The sequence below is a fragment of the Dipteris shenzhenensis genome, chromosome 33 (assembly GCF_047967505.1).
Source record: "Dipteris shenzhenensis isolate YYH24624 ecotype China chromosome 33, Dip_SZ_1.0, whole genome shotgun sequence".
In the NCBI taxonomy this organism is placed as follows: Eukaryota; Viridiplantae; Streptophyta; class Polypodiopsida; order Gleicheniales; family Dipteridaceae; genus Dipteris; species Dipteris shenzhenensis.
This window is the reverse complement of record NC_141628.1, coordinates 5181183-5204243: the sequence shown is the minus strand read 5'-3', so window position 1 is coordinate 5204243 and position 23061 is coordinate 5181183. Positions and strand designations below refer to the sequence as shown.

The 23061-nt window shown below is 47.7% G+C and overlaps 1 protein-coding gene across 3 annotated transcripts in view; it reads left to right on the top strand.

The window, feature by feature from the left end:
* Window positions 1–23061, top strand: part of LOC147879574 (UDP-N-acetylglucosamine transporter UGNT1-like) — an 85150-nt gene that overhangs the window by 19198 nt on the left and 42891 nt on the right. For 2 of the 3 annotated variants that reach the window (XM_087371984.1, XM_087371983.1), the window contains one exon: window positions 20046–20267. In XM_087371984.1, coding sequence (XP_087228110.1) covers window positions 20141–20267 — 127 coding nt within the window. In that variant the 5' untranslated portion in view covers window positions 20046–20140. The remainder of the gene's footprint in view (window positions 1–20045; window positions 20268–23061) is intronic. The other variant, XM_087371985.1, reaches the window with a different exon arrangement.

Genomic DNA, 23061 nt, shown 5'->3' with positions numbered 1-23061 from the left:
CTTCCGAAGACTTTAATAAACTTTCTTTCTTTCTTTCTTTCTCCCGCTACCCCTTGCTCTCTCTGCTATCCCCTTCGCTACCCCCTGCTCTCTCTGCTACCCCGTCGCTACCCCCTCCGCTACCCCTCCGTACCCCCTCGTTACCCCCTCCGTACCCCCTCGCTACCCCCTCGCTACCCCTCTCTCTCCCCCGCTATCCCCTCGCTACCCCCCGGTGCCCCCTCCGCTACCCCCGCTACCCCCCCGGCTACTCCCTCTGCTACCCCCGCTAACCCCCCGCTACCCCTCCGCTACCCCTCGCTCAGCCCCCCCCCTCTCGTGTTTAAAAAAAAAAAAAAAAGGCCAGAGCTGCGAGCGGGGGTTCTCCAACAGCTCTGACCTACTGCAATCCCTTCTTTGCCCGCTGCTGCCTCCCCCATAATGAAGGGAACAGGGGGATGAGGACAGGAGACTAGGCGAGAGACCCTTCGGTCCAAATTTGCATACGCGTGGAGATGGGGAAGGGGAACGGTGACAAGGCAAAAACACAAAAGCAACTCCATCTGGAGGACTTCAACAAACGCAGCAACCGGAGCGGTTTGACAGTAGACAACACTGCAGCCCAGAAGAAAGGGGCCCACCCAAAGCCCCTGCCGCTCACCACATCCTCGACCTCTATGGTTACCACCACTATTTCACCACCATCATCCGCCTCATCATCTATGCCACCTCTCTCCTCCCCCTCTCCTGCATCATCATCACAGGTCTCCTCTCCAGTAGCCTCACCACTGGCCCCACCTATAAAGAAAGTTCTTGAAGATAAATAAGACAACACTGAAGACGAAAGATAGCTGAAGAAGAAATATATATCACCAAAGGAACTCAATACAAGAGAAGAGATATCTCCGAAAGAAACTGTGGAGGGAGCGAACAGCAGTCCTCCAGAGCAGTCAACTGAAGTGGGCTCTGCACTAGCTCCACAAGCTGGAACTGAACCAGATCTGGGTCAGCAACCTATTGCCAGAAGAGCAAAGGTTTGCTGTAGATCTGTAAAGAAGGGCAGCAACAATAGAGGAGTAAGTCGATGCTGATCTGGAGCAGCTGCAGGAGAGGAACATGGAGCGGAAGCAGAGGAGGCAGAGAAGTTGCTGGAGCAGAGGCAGAGGAGATGCTGAAGTGGAGGCAAAGGAGGCAGAGATGCTGGAGAGGATGCAGGAGCGGAGGTAGAGGAGGCAGAGATGCTGGAGCGCAGGTGTGCAGCAGCCTGTTCCAAAAGTGATATGGTAGCCAAGGGGCTACTGCCTTTTATAGGCCTGACCCATGAGGTCGGCCAGTTCTGGTCGGCCAATTCTGGCCGGCCAGTTCTGGTCGGCCATTTTTGGCCTTTCTGGCCACTTGTTTGGCCTTGGCTTCTGCGTTTGGAGATTGCCTGGCTTAACACCACTGGCCACGGCTCCACAGTACTTTCCCCTCGTATCACCTCTACCTCTCAGTCAGCCACCCTTCATCACCTCGTCCGGCCTCGCTACTCCTACATACCACTCCCCCGCCCAAATCATGCCGTCCCCACCCTCAATACAACCTCAGCAACCCACCTTCATTCTAACCCCTCTCGAGATCCAGTTCCCACCTAGACCAGGACATCTTAGGCCCCCACCAGATGCTTGGGACTCCCTATTGGCTGAGATACACAGCATCCGGGCCCGTCAGGCAGAGCTAACACATTACACCCAAGAGCAAGCCCGATACACCCAGGAGCAAGCCCGATACACCCAGGAGTAGGTCCGCATTATACACGAGCAGGGCACCCTTATCCAGGGACTCAGGCACGACATCATACATCTTCGAGAGGAGCTCGGGACCCTCAGAGTAGCGCCTGGAGGGACCCCAGTCACAGAGATGGAGGCACAAATAGCCACCATACAGTTAGCTATAGCAGAGACGACTAGATGGGTGGACGTGGCGAAACGGGAGCCCGCAAAGGCAACCGTTTCAGCCGCCATATAGGAGCAGGAGCAGAGGGCTTCGAAGGTCCTCAACATCCGGATACGAGGGATCACGCGAGACAACACCAGCACCACTATGACGCCCATGGAGGAGGCGATCACCTTTGTGACCACCACCATGGGGGTCCCCAACCATGGCACAGAGGGAGCATGGCGTGTTGGGAGAGATCCCAATCGTGAGTAGCCCCTAGTCATTCGCTTCAGAGATTCACATGCTCGACTAGCGACACTTCGACGCCGAGCCGCTCTACGAGAGCATCCCACCCTGTCCATGGATGAGGATTTGACACCACTACAGATTGAGGAGCGACGAGTTCTTCTGCAGCAGCGGGATGTTGGCCGCAAGGAGGAAAAATGGGCCGTGGTCCAAGATGGTAGGTTGTTGACCGGCACCTGTCGGGCTCCCACCCGTACCCCCTAGGGGGACGGGGCCTATGAGACTCAAGTTTTCGAGACCCTAGATTGCACCATTTGGAACTGTAATGGTACCTTATGGTCAGACCCAGGGAACTTCTCGGAGTCTTATATAGGACGAGACATAGTCTTTTACACGGAGACACACCAGAGCCCAGAGCGTCCACTATCGATAGTTAGTGGCTACACATGGGAGTCAGCCTTCAGGGATGAGACGAGGGATACAAGAGGAGTCCGAGGATCAGGCGGGGTCGCAGTATTGTACAGGTCTTCCCTCGCTGGAGCCATCTCCATTGAGAGGAAGGACGCACACTCCCGATTCATGTGGATCTGGATCTGACGCACAGACACCCGTGACCTTTTCATAGCAATATGCTACTTCCCGCCAGACACATCCCACTTTGCTAGAGTGGCACGAGAGGAGGGTGAGACATCGCCATATGCACCCTTACATCAGGATATCCCAGACATTTCAGCCCGCGGGGAAGTTCTCCTTGTTGGGGACTTTAAGGCCAGGACGAGCACGCGCCAGGCACCACTCCTGGACTTTCGAGACGACTCTATCATGCTACCAGACATGGACCTAGACGGAGCAGGTATGACCAGGACCTCATCGGACCGACACGGGGCTGTTACACCATATGGACACATGCTCCTTGATCTGGGCAGGATGCATGATCTCATCATCTACAGCGTTCCCTCCTCAAGTGGCTTTACTTGCTTCCCACACGGGGGGGGCACTAGTGTAGTAGATTACATCATGGGATCCTCTGCCTTCACTTCATGTATCACTAACTTCACCGTAGCACCACTCCCTCCAGGAGCTGATCACACATACCTATTCTTCACTATCGCCACCCCACGCTTAGCCACACCACACACACCACATAGGAAGCACGACACCTACCACGACATACACTTTGATCTTAGCCTCTCACTAGCCTACTCTGGACGCCTAAACAGACTCCTAACCTACATCGATCACATACCTCACAGAGGACCGTGCTGCCCTGATTAGTCGCACACTCCACGAGGCTATCCTCCAAATCTTTCCCCACACCACACGGTCCACTAGACCACCATCCCTTGGTTCTGTACCCTGCAACAATTGGTACGATGCAGAGTGCAAGGCTTATCGCCGACAGCTCCGACTTGAAACCAAATGTCACCTCCCGAACACACCAGACACGGTACGCAAGTACCGACGTCTCGTACGTTAGAAGAAGCAGGCATTTCTTCGTCGAAATGAGGAGTTGCTGCACATCTTGTACATCAACAAGGATTTTTTGCGGAGATTCCTTGAGCGTAGGTCTCCATCACCCCTCACCGACACGAGAGTCTGGCACACGTATGCACACCATCTTTATGATGTTCCACACTAGCCCACTCCAGATCTCATACACACACGTCGCCCCACCACTTGCACGTTGTTCACCAGAGAGGGAGTCAAGGACGCGACATTGAAACTGCACAATGGCCGAGCTAAGGATCACGAGGGGCTATGCACTGAGTTTATCGCATATGGGATCAACACGTTAGCCCCGATCCTAGCAAAGCTATTCAATGACGCTGTTTGCCTTGGCTTTCCCCGCACCTGGATACTCAACACCATCACCCCCATCCACAAGTCAGGGATCTTATGGACCCGAGTAACTATAGGACTATCATGATTGGACATGTGATGTCCAAGATCTATGCAGCTATATTGGATGTGTCGGTCAGCCTGTTCGCAGAGATGAGAGGGCTCAGAGCAGAGGGTCAGGCCGGTTTCAGGCGAGACCATGGGACTATGGATCACATACTCACACTCAGGAGTGTCATTGAGGAGGCCAGATCACGGAAGGAGAGGGTATATTGCTGCTTTGTGGATTTCCGCAAAGCCTTTGACATAGTATCTCGAGCTCGTCTCATCACACGCCTACAGACACTGGGATTTGATTAGGAGATCATCTGGGCAATCATGGCACTGTATGAGAGTCTCAGGCCGAGTTCGGACAGGCGCAGGTTGGACAGATGAAATCTTGAGTACCATAGGAGTCAAACAGGGTTGTCCCTTATCACCGATCCTGTTTGGCCTCTACATCGATGAGCTTGAGACTTTCATGGGGGCGTTCGGAGGGACCGGTTGCTCACTTGCTGGTATCATTATCAGGATTCTTCTTTATGCAGATGACGTGGCACTCTTGTCGTCCACACCCGAGGGGCTCCAGCGACACCTGGATGCACTGCAGGCTTTTTGTTTATCCCATGATTTGGAGGTCAACCTTGGCAAGACCAAGGTCGTGATCTTTAACACCTCTCGAGCAAACATGCAATTTTACTTTCGGTGGGTCACGAGTTGAGATCGTATCCTCATACACTTACTTGGGGGTCATCTTCTCCGGCCCGATCTTCACGATGAGACCAGCGATGCAGGCGAGACTGAGCAGGGGATACACCTCACTGGCTCGGCTAGAGAGACAGTGCTTCCACTCCCACTTCTAGGACCCTCGGACCAAGGCTCTTCTCTTCGACTCCTTGGTCCGACCAGCCGGTATGTATGGCAGCCCTTGTTGGGGGCCTGACATGTCAGAGATAGAGTGGACACGGGTGGAGCGCTTGCAGATCCTCATGCTCTCACGGATGGATCCGGGGAAAACCGTCTGTACCACATCACATCATTCAGGCCGAGTTTGGTGCTTCTCCACTCCAGCTAAATACACCCTTTCAGACCATTATATATCTACACCGGGTTAGATCATATGGGGATTGCACATCAGGGAGACAGAGGTTGCCATGGTTGGCGATTCCTCCATGAGGTTGGCAGCAGAGGGAGATGAGCGATGGTGGTATGCACGGACTCACAGATGGTTTGTGAGACTAGGGCTCCACATCGATAGGATACCTCCTTTTCAGTACAGTTTAGATGCCCCTCCGGTACTCCCATCCACCATCCCGATCGGGCCACACACCAACCAGGTCATTCGTGAGGATCTCCTGCAGCTACACACCTTTAGGACCTGGTTGGAGCCGAGGGAGCTTCCATTGAAGCTGAGTTTCTACAGAGATTACTGTCTTCGCATTTCGGAGGAGGGATTCATCACACCATTGGGGTACACTAAGCTTCATATGCCTCACTCACTATGGATCTCCATCGGACAGTTTCGGATATCATTACACCGCCTCCGTATAGAGAGCGGCAGAGCAGAGGGGATTCCTAGGGAGCATCGCTTATGCATATTGTGCGACTGTCAGGAGGTCGAGTCGGAGGAGCATTTTATATTCAGGTGCCCAGTGTACTATGAGATCCGAGGTCGCTACCACTGCCTCTTCAGAGACAGCTCCGGGCTCCTTTCCAGATTCCTCGCCTACCCAGGTGAGAGATGCCTCGCGACCTTCATTCACGAGGGGCTCCGACACAGAGAGTACTTACTCAGGCGACGGGGCTTGGCCACATCATTAGACACCTCTCAGAGCAGGATTACAGAGTTCTTCCCATCGAGTGACATTGATCGTCCAGTCTCTAGCCGCAGACGTGACAGAGACCCTGACCCGACGACCGCATCACGACACACGAGACATCAAGGGGACACACAGATCACTCTAGGGGACCTCCCGTCATTGTTTAGACCCGGGATACGTCCCACGGGAGTCACGGTGGCTCTGGTCTTGCGTCGAGCCTTGTCCAGGAGACCGAGACATACAGCACCCCTTGACGGGCACCAGCGTCCCATCACCAGCTATGCACTAGCTAGGGCGACATGACATACGGAGGATTCCGCTCCGCTCCAGTCCTTTTCTTTCCATTGTTACATCCAGATGTATTTGATTTGATTATGTATGATCAGACTTAGGAGAGGATACTGGGCTAACCTTGTTGGTATGAGAATGTTACTAAACTAGTATATTTATCATATAGCTATCTTCTACCTTTACAGCTGGGCCCCCTCTAAAGGAGGATTGGACAAGTTCATCAGATTATGCAAGTCCTGTCTATGGGGAGGGTATGGGAGAATTTTAAAGGTAAGATGGTCTTTTTGCACAAGACCCAAGTTGGAGGAGGTCTAGGAGTTGTGGACATTGAGAAGGCTGGAAACAAATCGGCTGCCTCATGGATCATTAAGGCTGTTTTCAAACTGGGTATGGAGTGGGCTGAGTTACTCTTGAGAAACTTCTTGGATAAGACCTTTGAGGCCTTCTAAATGGAAAAACTACCCAATGCTGTCATCCCTTTGCAACCTTGAACCTTGTTGTACAAAAGGTAGTTCATTGTAGAGGTCCTTGTGGAGAGCCATATGAAAGCTTTGAAAAGTCAAATTGTCTTTTCTGGCAAAGGGGCTTTCATGAACATCGACTCCATTTGGATCTTTGTAATATTCAAGGAATATCCTCTCAATGACAAAGATATGGACAAGGCCAGGTTACTTTTTAAAAAGGGGCTACAAGGTTGGGGTCAGCTGTGGCCCTGAAATTAGGATGCTGGCTTAACTACAGGCAGACTGGCACTCTGGAATGGCAGCACTCAATGGAGAGGGGGTTCCAGCTTGATCTACAATAAGGAGTTTATTTGGGTGGGATCCTCACATTTGTTTCCCACTCCCACTCCCACCAATGACATTGAGGAAATATTCAGATTCATAAATGACAGGTGGAATGTAGTGACAGCAGGTTCAGTTGGAAAAACAGATTCAATAGGATCTGGAATAAAGCCGTCCTAAATTCTCCCTTGTTATTGCTCATTCCCCACAAGGCTGTTTGGACCAAGAGCAGAGGTGAGTCCATTGGGAAGGGGGATGGAAAGTGCAGAAGATGCCCGGGTCATAGGGAGGACATCTTCATCTTTGTGTTGCTTTCCCCCAAATGCTTGGAAAGTATGGAAAATAGTGCAGATGCATGTTGGGGAACCAGTCAATTGGAAGGCCATACTCTTGAGGGATTCAGGTGAAAAAGCAGCCCATTCACACTCGTTGGCTTTATTTACTTTGGCTGTTCTGAAATCAGAGCACCTTTGATTTGTAAGTTTGCCTTAGAATCTTTATCCTTGCTGCCCTGTTCCTAAAAGTGATTAGAGCATGTGACCCCTTGTGATAGACTCTGCATAATTATTAGATGCCCATTCAACATTGGGTATTTCTCTTTCATATTATTGAAATTATCTTCTATATAGTCATCTTCATTATACAATCTATGTGACAGCCCCGCCAATATTCAAGGTCAAGGAAATGTTGAATCTTGCTTTATGTTTCGTGATCTCCTTATAAAGGTTGACTTTATAAACCTTGTCGTCTGATTCTGCTGTCATCTCTTCTTTCGTTGAGTTTATCTGAGTATAGACTTTTCCTAAATTGTTAGAGACAAGTTGTGGTGCAAGAGGAGACCTTATGTACTTTGGTATTACTTCTTATGACTTCTTGCTTTGCCGGTACTTTCCATCTCGTGGGCTTTCCATTGCTGCAAGTTGAAGCTTGAGATCTCTAATCTTCTGTTGTAGTTGAAAGATCTACTCCTATGGTCTTGCAATGCTTGTAGTCTTATGTCTTGTCAAAGGGGATTGGTGTAGAAGCAGAGGGAATGGCAACATATGAATATTTGCATGTTAGGATCGAAGCAGCAAGGCCTTCATGTTAGGAAATTACATATGCTCCATGTCTGCCCTTTGTAGATACCCTTTGGCTGGAACTAATAGAGTGAACGAGGAAAAAAGGGGATGTCCCCGCGTGTGCCTACTTCAGGGGCTAAAGTTTGGACCTAAGCAAGCTGGAATGAAGCTGAGTGGGCTAGAAGTGGTGGGTGCACGTGTGGTAAACTGTGGGTGTACAGAAGAGTATGCACGGATTTACATTTACTGACACTCTACAGTCCATACAGTACAGACGGTCTGTCTGTACAATACTGATTTTTTCAACGACTGGTTCAGTTTAGGTTTCACTTTGTAGGCTCAGTTCTGCTCCAGTTTCAGTTTAGCTCTTATTTGGAGTTTGCAGCTCGTATTGGCAGATTTAGTCAACTCAATTGACTTTGTGACTACTAAGCCTGTCACAAATTGAAGCTTTTGGGTCTATTGACAGCACGTTGCAGTCAGATTCCACTATTGCATTTTGCATTTGCCCTCTTTTTTGGCACAATCAACCTCTCAAACTTTGGGCCTTTGCTCCATTTGTTCTTGGATTTGACCTTTGTGCCTTTGAGGTTCTTTTCTATGTGCAAATTAGTCACTTTTGGAGACATATGCCCTTGAATTAGCGGTAGGAAAGAGTTTTGCAGGACAAACTTTTGTTGGTTAGAGTTTTCTTGGACGGAGATTTGCAGGCCAGCTTAGCAGATTTATGCGTTTGGCTTAGATTTGAGCAGCCATTTGCAGCAATCACATTCGCAGACATTTGCTGTCATTTTTGCCTGACATTTGGAGACATTGCAGTCAGATTTTGTGGGCAGAAAGCTCATTTGCAGTTATAGCCTTGCAGCTTTGGTAGTTGCATTTGTGCACAATCACATTTACTTATTTGGGGATTTTGCAATGGCGAGCAATGTTTTGCTTGGGATGGTTTTAGTCGAGGATAAGCTCATAGCACTAACTATTCCATGTGGTCGTACATGGTGTGCCGCCTGTTGGTGGCCAAAAACCTTTGGGGTATTGTTGTAGGAATAGATGTGAGACCAATTTCTCAGGCTGGTGGTGGTACCATTGCTACATCTGGATCATCTACCACTGCTTCCGTAGTCCCTCCTACGTAGGATCAGATCTGATGGGATGGGAGAGATGCACAAGTACATCCTTGTTAGTGAAGAGGTTTATGGTCCCCCATATTCGGTCTTGCAAGACAGCAAAGGCTGCATGGGATCAATTGGCATCTCTTGATTTGATCAGCCATGAGGTATTTCAGCAAGCCTAAGAACACTGCTGGTACCTCATCTCAGGGTGATGGCAAGAAGAAAAAGAGATGCAACTATTGTAGAAAGCCAGCCTTGACATTTCAGAATGCAGAAAGCGCATTGCTTAGAGAAGAAGCAGCATCAGCAAGGTCTTGTAGTATTAGATGCTTCAACTGCAAATGATCACAGCCATGAGACAACAAATATTGCTCTTGATGATTTGGCATTTGTTGTCACATGCCATTACGATCCTTTCAAGCATGATGCACCTTTATGTGTGGCTTACTCCATGTTAGATTGGTACTTTGATAGTGGTGCTTCTAAGCACATCCCCTCCCTGCAAGAAGCTATTTCTGTCCTTGGATGATGCACCTAAGGGGGGCATACTTACATGTGCCAATGATGCATCTTATCCAGTGGGAGGCATTGGTTAAGCAGAAGTCATTTTAGTCAAGTGATGCAATCACTTTTTTAGAAGTTTCATATGTTCCATGTATAAAGAAAAATCTGTTTTCTATTTCAGCCATTGTCACAAATGGCTATAGAGTCATAGTTGATGGTTATCATTGTGCCATATATGACTTCCAGCATGATAACAACATTGTACTTACTAGAACACTTACCAGAGGGCTGTATAATCTACTCTTATGAGAGAGGAGCTGTTATTGAGGCAAATGTAGCAGTTGAATTAGTTATTGCAGATACTCACGTTTGGCATGAAAATCTTGGGCATCTAAAATATGATAGTTTGGTGAAGATGCATTCACAGGAAATGGTAATAGACCCTCCAGAAATGCATGCACATTGAAAACATATGTGTAGGGTTGCTTGTTGGGGAAGATGCACATGCTCTCCTTTCTCAAGGATCGGATTGTTGGTGCATCTTGTAACCTTGGTTCATAGTGATGTATATGGACGGATGCGAACCCATGTCTTGGAGGCTACTCTTACTTTGTCGCTTTTGTGGATGCTTACTAGGCGCACTTGGGTGTACCCTTTGAAATCCAAATCCGATGTCTTTGCTTGTTTAAAGCATTTTCTTGCCATGGTATTTGACATCATTGCCCACCCTATCAAACAAATCACGTAGCTATTCCTCATCTATGGCATTGTAAGTGAAATGAGAGCGGGCACAAGCTCCTAACACTCCGCACTGATGGGGGGGGGTTATTACATGTCAGATATATTCCATTCAAAACAAATCATACAACAGGTGGGAGAGCAATTACTCTATCCCTAGCCTCAACAATGTGGCAAAAAAGCCATGGTGGTGGTCTAAAATGCCACGACATCCCAAAAGGGGTCAAATGAAAAAACAAGGAGCAGTCCCATGTCCTCATGAAGGATATAAGTCTCCCATGAGCTGCCAAAGAGGTGCCTGTACACCGCTCCCACTGACTCCTGAGAGTGAAGATAATCTCCGCCCATATGGAAGCGAGACTGTCAGCCTCCATACATAAATGGCCCCCAAGGACAAAAGAACATCGCGAACACCATATCCGCCATAGGGTAATGCTGGAAATCACCTCCCAGGCTGACCCTGCAGCTGAAGTAGGCAGGGAATCCTGAGCTGGTACAGGTACCAAAAGCTAGAGCTGGGGCAGCTCCATAAAAAGTGCTTGCTAGATTCCTCTGCAAGCTGACAACGCATACACAAGGAGGGTCTACCCATCTGCTGAAGCCAAGTACCCACAGGTATGCCTCTATGTATAGTGAGCCAAAGAAAGTAGGAGACGTTCCTGGCTCTACTGATGCCCCAAAAGTGAGTCCAGTAGCTCAGCAAGAGCTCTACAGTAAGTCCCTGTGCGTGCCAATGTTGGGAGGCAGATGGTAGGTGATGAGAGTCTCTCTGCTGAAGCCTATAACCTGCCCTCGTCGAGTACTGGAAAAAAGGAAGAGGACGATCACCTGCCACCGGAGCAGGCCATGCCCACTCACCTGGGTCCCAGTCAAGCTCCGCAAGAGGTTGACCCTGAAAAATCCAAAGTCTCCATCTAGTATCCTCTGCAATGGTCAACCTGGAAGGATCTGTGGCCCATTCCTTACCCAGGCAACCAATGACCCTGACTCTTTGCCAAAGGAGCTCCTGCCAATCCAGGGTCTGAGTGGGATACAATCTGTGAGAGGAGTCCGCCTCAAAATAAATAAACGGTGCCGGTCCTAAACGAACTCCAATGCATAGCCCAGCCTCACTAAAACAACCTAACCAAGTAGAGATGGGGTGAACATAGGCTGGATCTGTGAGTATATCCCTCCACTGCTGAGGAATAGCTCTCATGATCAGTAATCTGGTGGCAGCAATCTGTCCAAGTGGCCCGTGTCTATCTCTGATCACCTCCTCTGACATCTCCACACCTTCCCTGAACCAATCTCCAACTGTCACAACCCCTTGAGCATGCCATCGGGCCAAGGGAGTCCTAAGTTCTGTACTAGGGGAAGATCCTTGCTACCGAACCAGGGGGTTATGGTAAAGTGGCTGTCGGGCAATTTCCTCTCTGGAGGAGGGAACTGCTCTGATGAGGTGCTGTCGAAAATGATCCCAGATCTGAATTAGTCTTTTCACCAGTGGTGAGGAAGGCTAAGAATGCTGGTCGGACAGGAAGATCCAACTGACTCTACCTGCCCACTGGCCTGTTGCTCTGGGGGTGCACTGGTGAATCCCATGCAGTAGGAATTGCTTCCACGGCTGATCTCCTGGAGTCAAAGGGCTCTACTTTGCATCTCCGGATCAAGAACCCCAAGTCCTCCCTGCGAGGAGGGTAAAGCAATAGTATCCCATGAAACTCTGGCCCTAGTGTCCTCAGAACCATCACTACCACTCCACAGAAAGTTCCGAAGCAATCTCCTCACCTGGCGGATCGAGTCAGCATGAAAGCACCAACATGACACAACGTACCACAGAGTCGCTAGTAGAACCTGGTTGAGTACCAGCGCTCTTCCGGCCAAAGAAAGTCTAGCCGTACTCCAGTAGGCTAGCTTTCTTCGGATACTCTCAAGAACTGGGGCAAACTGTTGCATCAGGGACACCTCAATGCCAATCTGAAAGCCTAGATATCTCGATGAGGCCCAATTGTATCCCAAAGAGCTCTGAAAAGAAGTGGCGACAAACCGTCCTCCCCCGGGCATCTGTCTCTGGGCAGCTCATGTAACGCGTCCGTGATCTCCAAGAGTGATAGCGGTCTATCCAAAACATGACTCATCCTGTCTGAGACCATCTGGGGGACATGGCTCCAAATCTCCTCTCTGGCTCTGATCATCTCCTCGGTGACTGGATCGGCGGTGTAAAGAGTGGAATAGAAATCGGAAGTGATCTCAACAAGACGGTGAGGGTCCGTCTGAAGAGACCCGGCCTCATCCACAAGTCTACGAAGGTTGTCCGAAGAGTATCTCTGACCCACTGCCTTGAAGAACTCTCTAGAGCATCTATCCCCCTTTTGGATCCAGAACATCTACTGGGAGTAAAACCTGAAGTGGGCCCTCCTGCCCTGAATCTCCTCTAGTCTCTCCAGAGCCTCCGAAAGCTGCCCTTTGATGAAAAGAGAATGAGGAAAACTCTGAATCAATCTCTAAAGTCTGGATACCTCCGCTCTTGCGTTCCGATCTCTGATTCTGAGCTTTTGCTTCTCCTCTTTTGCCCTCAACTGGTAGGCCAAGCTGACTCTAGCCAAAGCCCTCTCTACCCACAACAACCAGGCCTAATCCATAGGAGTGTCCTCTGACAACCAAGCCTCTCTCAACCGTTCCACGAACTCTGCGTCTTGAAAAACAAAGTCCGGAACTCTCACAGAGCCTGTGCTCTCCCATCGAGAGGTAGGAAGAATCTGCAATAGGACTGGAGCGTGGTCAGATAAAACATAACCCGGGCGGATCCCAATCTGTCCTCCTCTGGCCTGGCCCCATTGGCCAACATAAAACCTGTCAAGTCTGACCAAAGAAAGAGAGCCATGGAAAACCTCGGACCAAGAGAACTGAAGATTGTCAGCCAAGTGACGAAAGTCGTCCAATCGAGCTGCATCATGAAGTCCAGCATGCAAAACAAAACTATCCCACTCCACTCTCTCCTTGTCAGAAAGGCCACCCTCTGTGTGGCCTGACTTGTCTTCAGAGAATTCAACCATGTTGAAATCTCCTTCAACAATCCAAGTGTCGGCCTGAGGAAGGGACTCTCTGAGCTGTCTCCAAAAAGCACGTTTGTGGGCTGGATCCGTGGGAGCATACACATTGAGAACACCAACTGCTGTGCTCTCAATCTGAAGAATAACATTACATGCCCTGCTCTGCACTAGTGTACCCTCTTGGGTGATCTTTGAGGCCCACCTGGCTGAAACTGAAATGCAAACTCCTCCCCTCGTGCCATCCGTTGGGCTCCAATATGTCCGGCTCTATCCTCTGAGTAAGGATCTGCATCTGTCAATCCTGTCCTGGGAGAGATATGCTTCTGGATAAGCACAATGTCTGGAGGGGACCCTGAGGAAATAAACCGAAGAGAGTCCCTAAGCAACTGCAATCTAGGAACTCCCGATCTACGACCAACTGCATCTAGGGTAAATCTGCGGCCGTTCAGTCCTCTCACATTCCATGAAATGATGGACAATCTAGACATCGGATGGAAGTGAGGGGGTGCCAGTGGCAACGACACAAATCTCTCTCTCTCACGGCGCAATCCAAAGTTGGTCTCTGATCAAACTCCAAATCTGCCCCAACTCATGTAAAATGGCTCCATCCAAGGGAATAGTACTCTGGCGCGAATTGAGGAGCTGAAAGTCAAACCAACCAGCACTCCTGGGCAAATCAAAGTCTCCCTGAACCTCAAAGAACAGAAACAGAAAGGCCCTGCCACCGAAGCCAAGTCGGAGAGTCCTAGGGCATGAATGAATCTGCGAGCCGACAAAACGGTGAACCGGTGAAAACTGAGTCATGCTCATGAGCTGTCTAGCAATCTCGCTGTCAAGTAACTCAGCTGACCAGCTTTCGCTCCCCCGAGATCGAAAGCTGCCTGCGGAGAAACGAAGAATGTGCCCCTTTCTGGAGAGAGTAACAGATCCCAAGTACTCCTCTACCTCCTCTGACCGTCGGCAAAACACCGGGAGAAGTTCCAATCGAGTGAGGGAGTCTGTGGTAACCCCTCGAGCCAAAGAGGGCCAAAACTCAACAGGCAGATCTCTATCAACCATCGTGGGGTCAGGTCTAGGAGCCAGAAGAGCTGAAAAGGGCTGAGCCGTCCTAACTCTGGAATAGGTGAGAGGAAGAGGAAGAATCTGCGACGATGTGCCTGTCAGCGTGGGTGACTGAAAATCTCGCTCGATCTCATCTACTAGGATCTCCCAATCCTCGAACCTGTCTGGGTACTGAGCGAAATCTGTGACCGCACTCTCAAAAGATTTGGATAAACCAGGAGTGAAAAGTTGCGAGGACAAGGCTGTACTGGGAGGGGTGTCTAAAAGGACGCTCCGCATAGCAACAAAGGAAGGTACTGTGCGACGGGGAAGAGAAAGAGGTCTCGAGGGAGCCTCGTACAAGCGCATGAGATCCTGAAACGGGCTCTGACTCTGACCTATGTCGTAAAATACCACTCTTTCAATCGACTGTTGGGAAGAGGCATCCATCACAGTAACTGCAGCCTGAGCAGTCTCCTGATGGATAATTGTCTGAGGAACAAATATCTGAACCTTCGGGGTAGTAGTGTCAAGAGTCATCAAATCCTGAGCTACAGTCTCTTGCACAGTGTCATGACCTACCTGCGGATGGTCCTCCGCATCTCCCCTTTTCGGGGTCTCCTGCACATGTGTCTCAACTCACTGAGCTACCGTCTCCTGCACAGTGTCATGACCTGCCTGTGGATGGTCCTCTGCATCTCCCCTTTCCAGGGTCTCTTGCACATGTGTCTCAACTCTCTGCCATCTCTGAGCTCGTACCTGGGGCTGCTCGTGCTGCTGGCTCTCCCTCTGTCTCCGTCTCCTCCGAGCTCTCCGTGAAAGCTGTTCCATTGGAGGCACCTCCAAGTCCTCTGAGTCCACTGGAGGCTCCCCCGGAGGAGTCTCCTCTCGCTCTGCAGAATGAGTTGAAGCAGGCTCAGAGACCCCTGAAGGCTGAACTGTAGGCTTTGGGTCACCCATAGGATGAGATGGATCCGGAGTCTCTGATCGAGGCCGACGACTGGGGCAATCCCTAATAAAGTGACCTGTACAAAACCCTCTGCTGAATCTGGACCCCATCACCCGTGGAGTACGAAATCAAAGTAGGCAAAGGTCGAGGAGGGGGGAACTCTGAAGTGAGTCTGACCCTCGTAACACCTGTACCAGCAAGTGACTGAGCATAGGAAAGTCTAGCACCTGATGGGATGACTGTACCTGCCACACTAGCCATATGCTCCACAGCTCTGCGACAAGAGCTGACCTCATCAGGAAGTCCAGGGAAAAGCATCCAAAAAGAGACCTGTCGCGGTCCCGGGGAAGTAGTACTGAAGTCCTTCTGCCAAGGCCACAAATGGATGACTCTGCTCTGAAACTGAATTGGTGAGCTCATAAGTACTCTTTGAGCCTGCTCTGCAGACTGAAGGCCAAAAGAAAAGTACCCTCTGCCAAGCAATCGGAAAACCGTAACTGAGACACCCAATGAGGCCATGCTAGTGTACACCCAATCACGTAACTGTTGGCCTCTACCAGGTAGAAAGCCAATGATGTGCGTCAAACGAAAACCCTCCTTTGTTACCTCAATCATCTGCACAATGTCGGGAGGAAAAGAAACTGTGACTTCAATCTCCTCAGGTTCGGCGACGGGAGTGGCATTAGTGCCCTCCATTGTCTCAGCTTGCGCTGTCTTGAGGGGAGGAGCTACCTCTGCTGAAAATACCCACCAAGAACTCGCAACCAACCACTAGTCAATCCCCAAGAACTTGGTCAAAGAATGCCCCAAACTTCAGCCTGCGTGGGATAGCAAAATGAGGATCACAAACCCAAGACTGAAAACAGGCCGCTCAATGCTGAAGCAAAATAGCTCCGCCAATGCCCTGGAATCAGCCCAGAAACTCAGCTTGAAGGCAGCTTAGGGGATAATAATTGTGCAACAGTGCTGCATTAGCGGACATGCAAATTTCACCTTTTAAAGTTTTCATCCATGTTGTGGCTAGATTTAGATGCTCGTCTGAGAGAGTATAAAATGAAATCGTTTAGTCTTCACAAGTAGTTGTAGCTTGAATAAAGAGATTTTCGATTACTTTTTGATTAGCTTTCTCCTTTAGTGCTAGCCTTCGTCATGGCTGAGTCTACCCTTCACCTTCGGAGCGCTAACAGACTCAGTACGAAGACTTTGTATAAATGGATGCTCAAGTATGTGTGGGTGTATGAATTTGTATGTGTCAGAGCATATGTTTATACTATGGCCTACACCCACTGTTGGGCGCTGTTGACGTCAGTGGGCATGTCATAGTAGCTAGTCCTTGCTATGGGTGATGGAGTTAATGGTTTTCAATCTCATGAGTGACTATCATGAGATCGAAGCTACACTATGTTGTGTTTTTAGAGGATGAGTTTGGGGATGTTCCTAGATTCATCTAGACATGTGCAACAATGTGGTACATTGCGCTACAAAATGGTGATGCAGAGCGGAAGAACCGGACTTTAATGGAAATGGCCAAGTGTATGCTTAGGGGTAAGTCTTTGCCCAATAAGTTTTGGTTGGATGCCATCGTGTGTGCCAACTATGTGCTGAAGAGACCACCCACCAGTGCATTGAAGACAATTACTCCTTTGGACAGGCCATAAGCCAGTGCTTCCACACGATTGGTTGTTTGGTATACCCTCTTAGTTGAGCCACAAGTTGGAGGCCAAGGCAGTGAAGTGTACATTTATTTGGCTACAACTCACAAAGTAAAGGCTATAGATTGTACTAGCCTAGCACTGGGAAAGTCATTGTCAGCAGCACAGATGTTCTTTTGCTGAGCAAGCAGCTTTGCCTTGGATGGACTATCAAAAACACCCTTTTGTAGGTGCCTCAGATGTATTTGATTCCTTTTTGCCTCTCTTTCCATTTGGTACATATTTTAGATCAGCAATTGGAGGGTTCAAATCCCCCAGCACTTCTCATCCTTAGCTTGATGCTGATGCTCAGCTTCATACACCTCAGCATGATGATGCTATTGAGTATGTAGTTACTGAGGATAGGGCTGTCATTATAGAGCACAATGCAGTCCCAAGATGGCTCTTGGATACACTTAAATACAGCAAGCAGGTTGAAGTTTTGGCTGCCTGTACCAGAGGTGGGCAACGTCAGATGCATGGTCATTTTTTGGATGTTGCATTCATTTCCACAGCTTGTAATGAGGAGCCTTTATGCCATAAGGATGCATTTGACAACAAAGAGTGGGCGAAGGCTATGAAAGCTGAATTGGATTCCATTCACCAAATCGGCACATGGGTGTTGTGCGACTTGTCTCCTGGCAAGTGTGCCATTGGCACAAATTTGGGTCTACAGGTTGAAGCGGAAAGTTGGTGGCAGTGTAGATTGCTACAAATCCTGTCTTGTTGCCAAGGGCTATGCTCAGCAGCAGCAAGGCATTGACGTTGAAGAGACATTTGTCCGCACTTTATGCATCACTACCATTTGGTGTGTCATAGCTTTGCAGCTCACATGCATTTGGGAGGTTCATCACGTGCATATTAAGACTACCTTTCCTTCATGGTGACTTGAGGGTCTATGTCAGCCAACCTCCTAGTTTTGAGGTTAAGGGGTCTAAAATTAAGGTATGCTGGCTGCGTAAGCCCCTTTATGGATTGAAGTAGGCACCTTGGGGATGGTATGCCGAAATTCATGCATTGGTTTTCCGAACAACCCCAGAGAAGCAGCACTTTATGTCCGGAAGTATGGAGCAGATTTTCTCATCTTGATTCTTTATGTGGATGATGTGCTGATCAGTGGGCCAGATACTCAACAAATTGCACCTGATTTGCAGAAATCTTTGCCATGTCAGATATGGATCAATTGCATTATTATCCTTACATCCAATTTGCTCATTTTGAGGGGGGCACTATGATGTGCCAGTCTAAGTATATTGGACAGCTCTTGCATCGTGTTCAGTACGAGGATTGTAAGCCGGTTTCAACACCCTTGGAGCTTGGCTTCTGTTTCGCCTCTGAGGATGGGAGTGAACCATTTCATGCCACTCCATATGAGTTGGTTGCTTGATTTATTTGTGCAACACTTGGTATGATCTTCAGTATGCCAATTCCCAGTGAAGCAAGTTTATGCACAATCCTAGTAGACAGCATTGGCAGGTCGTGAAACGTATCTTTTGTTACTTGAAGGGCACGCAACATTTGGGGCTTCTCTATGATGATAAGTCTTCACTTGTCATGCAAGCTTTTACAGATAGTGGTTGGGCCGGTTGTTACGACACAAGGGTGTTCCACAGTGGCAACTGTTTCATGATTGGGGCTTCATGCATATCTTGGTTCAGCAAGAAGCATCCTACAGTTGCTACTTCTAGTTGTGAGGCTGAGTATAGGGCAGCCTTTATAGTTACTGTAGAGTGTGTTTGGCCTCGTATGCTACTTGTAGATCTTCTAGTACCATCTACATTGACAGCTTGAGTGCCTTGGCTATTGCATGCACTCTTGTCGTTCATGCGTGTACCAAGCACATAGACTTTCACTATCATTATGTTCCAGAGCGGCTGTTAGCTGGCGACATACAGTTGTCGTATGTTTCGACGGAGGATAACTTCGTAGATCTCTTCATGAAGGCTGTATCGCAACCCAAGTTTGAAGCTTTTCAGAAAGCCTTACACTTGGTATCTTTTGTTACATGATTTTGCCCTCCTTGTACTAACGTAGGTTGCTATATCCATCACAGATGAACATGTGCAATTATGATTCAGTTTCTAGGTATTCCTGAGATGTTTCTAGGATACTTTAGCCATACCATCGAGGGGGGTTTGTTGCCACCTTATCCTTGGTATGAGCCTTGTAGGCTAGTTAGGACAATTAGTACAGTTACTATATCCTCTCTAGAGTTAGTACACATAGGATATTCAGTCCTAAGGCAGGCCCATATAGGCCACACTTGTACTTTGATCATTATCCATTTCTTGCAAGTGCTCTTTGAGCTTCCTCCTTCCATTGCAATCCACTCCTTCACTCTACAGACTTGCTACCTCATCTGCCAACTTGACAGATGGCCTAAATGCCATGTCATCTGGCTGCCACATCACCAGATGGCCTGATTGCGAGCAATGGACATCAGGTAATGCTGCCACATCCCCATCGATCTAGTTGATAGATGGTTAAATATTGATGCAATTGCATCTTGCCTTCACTTACAGGACAGCATCTACATCTGGGTGGGGATGTCAAGAAGGTGGAGTGTTGATTCTCCAACACTCTAGTTGTAACTGAAATTCTAATTTGCATTCATATACATGATGACTCTAGTATGACGAGAGTCTGGATACACTGATCTCTCATGGCTTTGGAAGAAACAGTTTGGTCTTTCTCAGGCCTTGTTAAAAAGGATGTTCATAAGGATTTCAAACAGGGATAAAATAATTGAAGCGCTTCTTTGTAGCTTAATGAATGAAATGATAAGAAATATGGAAAAGAGAGATTGAGTTGAACAAATTACCTTTGAGGGCTGTCCTATGGATGATGCCAATGTCTATTATTCGCTTCCATGAATAATGACAGCTAAGTTGTTAATTTAGATTTGCAGTGGAATGCACTTACCAAGTTGTCTTGTTAATTTGCTTTTGAGGCAAGATGTGTTCTTTTTCTTACAAAGTTTCTTGATCTTTTAATATAGGTATCTTTCAGTTTGTACAATAAATTTCCAAGGGGGCCATATATATATTGCTTCATTAAGGATATATCATCGAGTTCAACTTGCATTTGTTCTTTATGGACAAGGCAAAGGAGATGCTTCCCATTACTACTGCAAATGGTTCAGTAAAGGATGAGGTGCTTCGGAAATCCAAAATGAAGAGGAGAGGAATAATTGCTGCTTTGGCATATATGGGTTGTGCAGGTATTATCAGGTTCACAGTATTTGTCATGTGCCTGTTTTCTTCTTTGATTCAAATTGAGCATTATTTGTGCCTTATATAAAATAGTCGCATATGTATGTGAAATATCATCTAAGAAACTCTGCATTGTCTTTCAAATGTTATACTTAAATGCCTCTTTTGACGTAGGTAAAAATTTTTTGACCTCTCTCTCTCTCTCTTTCTCTCTCTTTCTCTCTCTCATACATACATACAACCAATTACCTATTTTGAAATTGTCGAGAAATTAGAGACTAGGGTGTATTTACAGACCTGATCTTTTATGCGACACTCTTATGCTATTACTATTTGGAGTGAACCAAGCACTGAACATTCGAATTTGGCACATGATGTTCCCCACCCCCTCAATGGCACTAACTTTTGGCATTACCACCATGCGACATCGGAAACAATGCTGCTGGTTTTTGCCACTTGAGCACTGATACAATAATTTGAAACAAATTCCTCACGAAGGGTATGTCCATATGGTGAAGAGGTATCTCCTGTTTGATGTGATATAGCGCAAGCAGACAAAGGGGCACGAATCTGATGATTCCTATTCATGTCATTTGGTGACATGAGGGGATGGATAGGCCACTAGGATGCAATGTAGGGTGATGGGTGTTGAAAAAGCGTTCATGTCTTCTATCCATTCCTTCCATGGGTAATAGAGTGGGATTAATATCAACTGGAGATAGAAGGTGGGGGGTCATTTTTTGGTCCTTGAGACTTACTTTGCCTAGTCAATCACTGTTGCACTCTAGACATTCCCATTTGCTCTAGAGCACGAGCACATATAAGCATGACATGGCAAATTTGGGTTCAATTCAAGGTCTGTAGCTCTTCTTCTAATTGGTCATGGGGCAAGTTTTTAAAGGTACATGTTGTTTTACTCAACCGTAATTGTTCGTTTGTCTTTTTGTGAATGGATGTGTTAGTATGCACATTTCGTGTGCATGGTAAGGAAACATGTGTCCATTCGACAAAGGGGTTTGTCCCTTTGTTATGGGCACTCCTTTTGTGAAAGGTGTGAACAAAATGAGAGCAAGAGTGAGCAAGAGATTGAGCTGAACGTAAGTCTGCTGAATAGTGGACTGAAATGAAGTGAGTACAAAAGAGAAGTGAGGGGTTTTGTCTAAGTGACAAAACCCTATCTTATCCACTAACTGTAGTTAGGGATTAGAGTGTGGTTAGGGGGAAAAACTTCATTGAGGGAAAAGTGCCCCTAACCCACTTATTACATTACATTGGCCACTGCCTGGAATATGATAATAATTCTAACACCCCCTGCAGTGCTAATGTGGTGTACAAGGTAGTGATCAATCACCAAAAGGAGATAAGTTTAGGGCACTGCGAAATGCCTCAAACTTCTCATGTGGAAGTACTTTGGTGAAGATGTCTGTAACATTGTCATGTGTCGATACATAGATCATACTGATCTCCCTTGCATGCAACTTCTCTCTGACATAATGATAATGAACCTCAATGTGCTTCGTGCGAGCATGAAACACAGGATTCTTTGCCACTGCTATAGTACTCTGACTATCGGTGAGAATTGGAGAAGGACCCTTGAATAGGAGACGAAGATCAGTGAACAAACGTCGCAACCAAACACATTCAACTGTCGTTGTGAAAGCTGCCGTGTACTCAGCTTCACATGAGGAAGTAGCCATTGTAGATTGCTTCTTGCTCAGCCAAGAAATGAAAGCTTTGCCCAAAAAGAAACAATTACCACTAGTGGACTGCCTGGTATCATAGTCTCCAGCCCAATCTGAATCACTGTAAGCATGCATCTGCAAGTCACCCCCCCGGGAAACATTAAGCCATATGACTTTGTGCCTTGCAAATAACGGAAGATGCGTTTTACAGCCTGCCAATGTGTTGTCTTTGGGCTGTGCATATATCTGCTCACTTGAGATACTGCATACTGAATATCGGGCTATGTATTGCACAAATAGATGAGGCATCCAACAGCCTGGCTGTAAAGTGTGACATCCACAGATTCTCCTGCATCATACATAGTAAACTTCAGCCCCGGCTCCATGGGAGTGGCTATAGGCTTACAATCATGCATGTTGAACCTATCTAAGAGCTTCTGCACATACTTGGATTGAGACATAACGATGCCACGCTTGTTTTGTATAAACTGGATTCCTAAATAAAAATTTAACATGCCCAAATCTGTCATGTCAAATTCAGCTTTCAACTCAGCTTTGACATTTGCAATTATTTCCTCATTTGACCTTGTGAGCAGCATGTCATCTACATAAAGAATGATGACCAAAATATCCCCCCCATCCTTCTTAATGTAGAGGGTGCTTTCCGTGCAACTATTATGTAACCTCTTACTTGCCAGGAATGCATTAATCTTGGCATACCATGCATGTGTGGCTTGTTTCAGCTCATATAAAGCTTTGTTAAGCTTGCAAACCTGAAGTGCATTGCTAGAAAGTTCAAATCCAGGAGGTTGTTTGACATAAACCTCTTCCTGTAGTCCCCATTAAGGAAAGCTGTTTTTATGTCCAACTGATGGACATTCCAAACAAAATTTGCAGCCATGGCAATAACTGACCTTATGGTGGTCATTCGGGATGTAGGAGCAAAAGTCTCCTCATAATCTATGCCCTTCTTTTGTGCATAGCCTTTGGTAACCAGCCTTGCCTTGTACCTGCCAATGGACCCATCTGGCTTTCTTTTCACTTTAAAAACCCACTTGGTACCAATGGCATGCTTACCTGGTGGCAAATCCACAACATCCCAAGTCTGATTTTGCTCAAT